General features: G+C 42.1%; 1 protein-coding gene across 1 annotated transcript in view; it reads left to right on the plus strand.

Annotated features, from left to right (window-relative positions):
* Positions 1-6,559, plus strand: part of FUOM (fucose mutarotase) — a 45,191-nt gene extending 38,632 nt beyond the window's left edge. The window contains exons 4-6 of the mRNA XM_088475005.1: positions 1,498-1,596; positions 3,652-3,725; positions 6,266-6,559. Coding sequence (XP_088331131.1) covers positions 1,498-1,596; positions 3,652-3,725; positions 6,266-6,332 — 240 coding nt within the window. The 3' untranslated portion in view covers positions 6,333-6,559. The remainder of the gene's footprint in view (positions 1-1,497; positions 1,597-3,651; positions 3,726-6,265) is intronic.
* Positions 6,560-7,878: the final 1,319 nt, after the last annotated feature.

Raw genomic sequence — 7,878 nt, forward strand, 5'->3', positions numbered from 1 at the left:
GTGAAATGTTCCCATTGTCAGAATGTCCACATTAGGGTTAGGCTGGAGTGTGTGGGTTTAGGGTTAGAGGTAGGGATTAGAGTTATGGTGCGTACACACTGGGCGATAAAGTGGACGACTTAACGATATCGTTCAATCGTCCACTTTATCGTCCATTTTTAACCCCAAAAAGATGAACGATGACGACGACGCGCGTTCCCGCGGGTCGTTCGTCATCATCGTTCATCGGGCTGACATGCAGGCCAATCTGACGATCTCGTCAGGTTGCTGCATGTCAGGGAATGGGGGAGAGAGCCCGGTGCTGAACGATATCGTTAATGATATCGTTCAGCGGCTGTGCTCAATGTCATGAACGACATTGAGCACAGCCTGCCGGGGACAACACTACACGATATCGCTCAGGGAGCATATCGTGTAGTGTGTACCCACCATTAGACCTGGAAGGCACAGTCACATGACCGCCAGAACCTGGAAGATGCCGCTGGAGGCGCTGCAGCTGTTGGGAGAAGGTAAGTCACTGCTGGGCCACCAGGGACTATGTTGACATTCTAACATGTCAACATTTCATCACTGTCTACATGATGAAAGTAGACATGGTCAACATCTACCTTCTCCTGTCGACATTATTACTGTTAATCGGGTATGTGCAAGCACAACTCAAGTATAGTAAATATATGTACACTATGCACACATAAGCGTGGCGCAGCCCCTGATGATGCAACCTATTTAGAGTAATCCCCATATCCAGATTTACCGGTTACTTTTTGCATGTACTTGCCCTTTGGTATAAAGGTATGTGCTGCTGCTGATGATGATGTTCATCGGAAGCTTGTGTCTTAACTGGTAATTGAACCGAGCTGCAGTGGGCTTTTTATAATAACTATAATAATGTTATTTATGTAGCACTTTTCTCTCAATAGGACTCAAAGTTCTTACATTTGAAGATTAAAACAAACCACATGATATAAAATAAATGTAATTATTAACAGGCTACAGATGAGCGTTACTGTATGCATTTCTGAGTTTAAGGTATCGGCTGATAATACTGTGGTATAAGCAGCATGTGTGCCGTCTGCAAAAGTCACAACCAACATCAGGTTATATGTGGCTGGTGTGCTCTCAATATTCCAGAACAACCTGCAATGTGTGGCATCATTGTAATGGTGGGAACCAGGCAGTCTGGTCAGCATGGGGTGGTATTCCCAGGCAAGATTGGGTTCAGGTAAACAATGCAGATTCCACCTCTTTTATGGAAATCCAGCCTTGTGCGGATGACTCTGGACTTGGAGAATAGAGTCATAAATGGAAAAAATTGCACTTTCATATGTAGTTTTAAAGGATCGTAGAAATTACTGCCATTCATTAACTGATTGGCCATGCTGGCTCTTGTAGAACTACTAGTGCCAACATGACCATCATTGTCAGTACCTACTAGAGAATACTCAGTTACACAAAGTATTTGCATTTTCAGTGAGTGGATGTTGTTTTTTGAGGCAGGCAGCTGTGATGGACCTAGTGGATAGTGACAAAGAGAAGGGTCTGAAGACACCAGTGTGGGATGAGTACAGGATGCTGCTGTTCAAAGCTAACTGTACGGTGAGTATAATTTTCCAAGTTCTAATCGGGTAACTTCAGTTAAAGGGGCAAGTTTGGCTTAAAAATATGAGTATGTTAATCAAAAGGGGATGATACATTCTAACATCTATGAAAATACTGGTTGTTTGTTGGTTTGTTTTAACACTAAGGGACATATGTAATTGAGCGCGAGGTTTAGCGATGAAAAAACCTCACGCCCAATTTTGGATTACTGCAGGTATGCGGGCTCCCAATACCCAAGGTATCCAATTTAACAAAAAAATAATAATTGCTGGATTTTCAGAGCTGAAAACCCCGCGCCCGGTGATCTCCGCGGCTCCCGGTGGCCTCCCCTCCATCTCCTCACTGGAGAGGGGGCTGTTGGTAGTCCAGGGAGCTGCTGGGAGGCTCCAGGGGCTGGTGGGAGGAGCAAGGGCTGCTGGGAGATGTAGTTCTCCCAGAGCCTATTACGGGGGCTCACACACACACCGGGGGTCACACATACCACTCATATATACACATACACTGACATACTCTGCTGCAGAAGAGCCGACTCTCGACGCTGGATGCAGAAGACAGTGCTGCAGAAGTTAAGTAATCAAGGACTAATTAAACCTCCAATTGCTTAATTAGTCCTCAAGGGTGGTGCCGCCGGGGTCCCAGAGCAAGTCCCATAGATTTTTCCTAAAATTAACGATTTTAGAAAAAAAATCAGACATCCTCTGGAGGTGAGAGGATAAATACCTCCCAGTGCTCAAAAAAGAAAAAAACCTGCACCTAATTGAATAGCAAAAGGTTTTTCCTGCAGGTGCAGGATTTTTGCTTTTCTCGCCCCCAATTGAATATGCCCCTAAAAGTATTTTAAGTAGCAAGCCTGGTTAATTGTTAAAGTTCCACTGATCTGCTCCCCATAATGAGGCCACAGGAACTGCATGCTAAAAATATTTTCCTGGGGGTTCTCCAATTCTGTAGTAAAAGTCTATTGTATTTGGTATATGAGATCCTGCCACATCATCTCAGTGGGTTTAATGTTTGGCCAGTTCAAGCCTGATTCTTTTTTTCATTCAATCAGTTATAGATTTGGTTGGTCAGGACGGCCAGTACAATCATAGAACCAAATAGTTGAAGGTAGACCATTTCGCAACAAATCCATGAACAATTGGACATATCGAGAACTGTATGAACTAGTGTGTAGATACTTTTGTGGAACCATATACATAATACTATAGTGCCATACTTAGGAGATGGCATACTACAAAAATATCTAGGTAAATTAGACTGATTCAGACTAGTTTACAAATTTTAGATATTATAGAAAAATACATAATAACCTACAGATTACCTAATTATGAAGAGGAAACCATAGGAGAACGGGTTCTGTCTGTGAAATTTATATTCTAGAAGGAATATAAGCAGACAGAAAGCAGGCTGGTGAGATGGGAGAGGCGGTAGGTTTGACTGAAAAGTAGTGTTTAAGGGCACAATAAAAAGCTGGAAGGGTAGATGAGACTGTGAGTGTGGGAGGGCATTCCAGAGCTTGGGAGCTGCATGGGAAAAGTCCTGAAGGAGGCAGCCATTGGCAAATAGAAATTGGCATATTGGTAAAATAGTGGTTGAAAGCAGAAAAATAAAAGTTGGTTACTCTGGAGAGAGAGATCTTAGTTCAGGGGAAAGACCTGTGATTGGTAAATCTCCTCAATGCACATGGGCCAGAGAGGTGGATCAAGGGTTAGAGAAGGAGAGCTAAGACTTACAAGGAAAGCCAGAGGATTCATTCCTGTCTGGTCACATGGCCCATCATGAGACACTAGGTGAATTCTCCATTGCTGCTATATAACATGTTTGTTAAATACTGAAAAACGAGGAGCAGTAGGGAGTGGGTTTTTCCAATTCTTTGCTAATAAACTTTTTGCTATGGAGAGATTTCTCATTATATCTGATACTGCATGTACATACTACACTCGCATTGCATGTTTGTTGTTTATTCTGGTTACTGGCAGAAGATGTGGTACAGTACATTTACCCTTCTGCAAAAAATGTACAGCAAGACCAGTGTAACTTTTTTTTTTCTTACAGGATCTCTTGGAACAAGTGGAAAGATTCACTTTCTATGAACGAGCAAAGAATGCCTTTGCTGTGGTGGCTACTGGGTAAGTTATCACATCCAATACAAGAGGAAGTAAATCTGCAAGGAGTACAGTCAGTATAGAGAATAAGTGTAATTTATGAATCATAAAATGTGCAGATTCACAAAGCATCTTTATGTATGCAATGTCACATCTGCTTTCTTGGGAAAAACTTGTCAGCCTGGCACAAATCAAGGGGTTCCGGATTAAAGGTAGACCGTAAAAAGGTCGACAAGCAATATGTTGACACCAGATTCTTGACAGTCAAAGGGTCGATACACAAAAGGTAGACATGGGTGTAGGTTTACAGGTACACAATGTTGACATGGGAATGATCTACACACAAATGGTCTACACAATTTTGTAAAAAAGTTTGTTGTTTAGGGTTAGGCACTTACTAGAGAGTGAGGCACTAGGAGGGGCTAATAGGACTAGTGTTAGGTTGCGGCCTAGGATCGGCCGTTACTCACCTCAGCGCTGTCTTCCCCTGACCACCTGAGTGGTTAGACGCCAGTCGCGACAGCAAGTAACGTGCTGGGGATTATACCTGGGGTCTTCTAGGACATCCATGTGCTCCCACCATGATGTGGTTCCTGCGGTTACCGTCATAGACGCAGCCAGTCTTAATCCTGATAAGCCCTTTACCCAATGGTAGCATTGGGTGATATCAGCTGACACTATCCTCCAATGGACTGTTACCTTAGGGTATATAATCGGGCTCTGGACAACAGGAGGTTGCCTGTACAACGTCATTACTTCCAGTGAAGAATTGCTGTTGCAACGTTCCTGGTCCCAAGCTCAGTTGCTTCTAGAGACTTGTTCCTAGCGTTTATCCATGGTGTGTACTCAGTACGTCTACTGAGTACAATCTGCTAGAGTCATCTCCAGTGCCAGTTCTACGCCTGAAGCCACAGTGTGTGTGCTTAGTACGTTATCCAAGTACCATTTTATCATACCATTCTCCTGTGCCAGTTCTGCATCTGAAGCTACAGTGTGTGTACTTAGTACGTCATCCAAGTACAATCTCCTAGTGCCATTCTCCTGTGTCAGCCTTGCGTCTGGATCAACAGAGTGTGTACTCAATACATCACCCCAGTGCAAACTTCCAGTATCTTTTTTTCGTTTGCTTGCCATGTGATAGTTTTCTTCCATTTTCCACTTGTGCCGGATACCTGACCAAAGGGCCACGACCTGCTTACTGGGTGCTGTTTAAACCCAAATCCCGCTTGGAGGGGTTACTGGTGAACACCTCCCAGTAAGTTAGACTCCGCGCCTTTGAAAGGTCTAGCCAACATCCGGCACTAGTGGATGGGGAAGTCATTTATCCACGCCCCTCGCCTCCTGTTCCTTTCCCAACCTGGGTCCACGTCCAATACCTCGGCAGTGTGTCAGCATAGCCTGAGCATGACAGCTAGGAATTAGGAAGGGCTAATAGGGATAGTCACTTACCCCAACGGTTATGGTTAGGCACCAGGAGGGACAGTTAGGATTAGATACTTAATCCAATGGTTAGGATTAGGCACTAGGAGGGATGGTTAGGGTTAGGCACCAAGGAGAGGGTTAGGGTGAAAATGATGGGGGGAAAAAACATGTGTCGACCAAATCATGTCGTCCTTTTGAACCCGTCTACATACATCCATGTCGACCTTTTGTCCATGTCGACCTATTGACTGTGGACCATTTGGTGTCGACCTATACACCATCGACCTTTTTATTGTCGCTCTAAAGAACCACATTCCATCAAGGTGCACCCATACTTGGTGGCCCTGTGTGTCTCTAGCTTTGATGATACACCTGAAACTGCACATTGTGAAAAAAAAAAAATAATTGAATTTCCAGCTTACTTTCAATTTTGCGTGTTTTTTAAAACTTTTTATGTCATTAGTCAAAGTGTGCCTAAAATACACTTGTCCACAGGAAGAGAGAGTAACTGGTGCAAAATGTGTACTGCTAAAAGTTATAGACCATGATGCAAGCTTGTGGGTGATTATATTAATACAGGGAACATCCCTGTAATTGCCTCTCTCCAGCCATTTATCTAATGTAAGTAATCCTATCTGTAAAACGAAGTCCCATGTTTTTGCATGTTGGTTCATCAGTTGATGCTCCTGATCCATACTGCACAACAAATAACCCTGATTTTCCAAAACCATGAATATTTGCTCTTGCAAACCTTTGCTGCCAGGCAGATGCCATCGTAGTCTGCCAATCTTTGTGTGTCAGAGACTGCGTGCAAGTCAGGAAAAGTGACAGAAGAGCATTTGTGCTTTTGCTCTTCTATGAATAATAAATGAAAATACTTTTCTGACAATGAATAATGTCACACATGTGCAGCAACTGATCTTATTTTATACACACCAGACAAATAATGCAATTAATACATACATGGGACTGGATATCCAGACTGACTTCACAGCTAAATTATGTTGCTGTCTTAAGAGCGTAATTATATGAGGAAACCACTGTTTAGTACATCTGTAAAATCATGTCTCGCACCTGTCTAACATATCCTTTGTATTAACATAATCAGCTACGTAACCACTTTTTTCATCTGCTTATTGTAGAGAAAGCGCTCTCTATGGAAACCTAATCTTAAGGAAAGGTGTGATCAGCCCAAGTGATCTGGTGTGAAAATCTATGTACATAATGGCTCTTCTGTTCAAGGGATATCTTCACAATCTGGATCTTGCACAAACATATCATTTTCTCTATTTCAAATTTGTCGTCTGCATGGTTTTTTTTTCTGTACTGGTGGGAAACTGCAATATAACATTTTAGAAATTAGACAAATTTTCACTCAGGCAGCCCTTTGTCTAATATGTGTAACCCTTTGTCTGCCAAAGCATCCAATACACATTTCCAACAGTAGACCTGATCAGTGTTGAATTTTCTGTATCATTTTCTATTCAGTCTTAGGCTAATGTTTTGCCGTTCATTTAACCACAACCTGCATGTATTGCTTTAGGCTGTCTCTATATATTGCAGCAAAAACCGTTGCATGGATTGTCTGAAGTAGTCCAGACTATTGTGGTAAGGGTTAAAGTATGTAAGATGCTTTCCTATCTGGTACTAGCACGTGCCAACACATCTAAAGACTGTGAGGCAGCCAATGACAGAGTGTGACTTCCCGATGAGGTAGTGTGGCAATAATGGGATTGGGTGGTTTTGCTGTTGCTCAAAAGAAATCCGTCTCCATAGTAACACTTTCATCTTCAGATATATCAGCCTAGAATCAGCATGGGTAGGATAGCAGATTATCCCAACGGGAGCAGTAACTACTTTATTGCGGCACTTGCTTGCAGTGCTTGCATACACTAGAATATCTGCTGAAATGCAGCTGTATTGTGCAGATCATAGATAAAACCAATAATACAGGCTCACAATGTATACGGCTTCTAGATCGCGTATGTACTACATTTTCATTTGTAGATACTGTATACATATTCGTTAGTATCCTGCAAAAAATATATATGCAGCCAGAATTCATCAGAATATATGGATATTCTTGCTTGACTTAATCACAGGTCAGCACGAGCTAGAATACTCAAGCAACCAGCTAATCATTTTATTACATTCAATATTAATTACAGTACCCTCTCAACACCGATCTTTGCAATAGATTGCAATTAATAAGCATTGTTATTACTTGTATTCAAATGCTTTGTACTTAAAGCCGACATTTACAGTTTTCATCCATGGCTATCTTCTGCTTATTACAAATTAGCGGTGGTATAGGTGATCCCGGTCTTCTTCTGGCTCTCTCTGAATTTTCCGGGCCTGCACTCTTAGCAGTTGTCTTGGGAAATCCCGCTGGAGATGCTTACGAGAATGATGCAAGTAGTCTCTGTCCTCTTCAGCTACAAGGCAATATTTAAATAATTGCACTAATTATTTAGGTTCATCTCGAGTACCCTAAAACCCCTCCTCCTTGTGATGGACAGGTCTTTCTTCTATCCTGCAGGTAGTGCACTTAGTGGTGCAGTCTGTCCAGGTAATGATTATTTGGGCTGCTACTCTCCATACTTGATATATAAGTGTAAACAATTATTTTAAGTGGGAGTTTCTCTAGAGATATAATATAAGTTTATATTTATGAGAGATCTATTAGAATATCCTAAAATAACTAGTATCTGACAAACAATGCTCTTGCTTTTACAGTTTATGACAGATAATTTGA

Source organism: Taudactylus pleione, unplaced genomic scaffold (assembly GCF_031769625.1).
Source record: "Taudactylus pleione unplaced genomic scaffold, aTauple2 ptg000157l, whole genome shotgun sequence".
NCBI classification, from domain to species: Eukaryota; Metazoa; Chordata; class Amphibia; order Anura; family Myobatrachidae; genus Taudactylus; species Taudactylus pleione.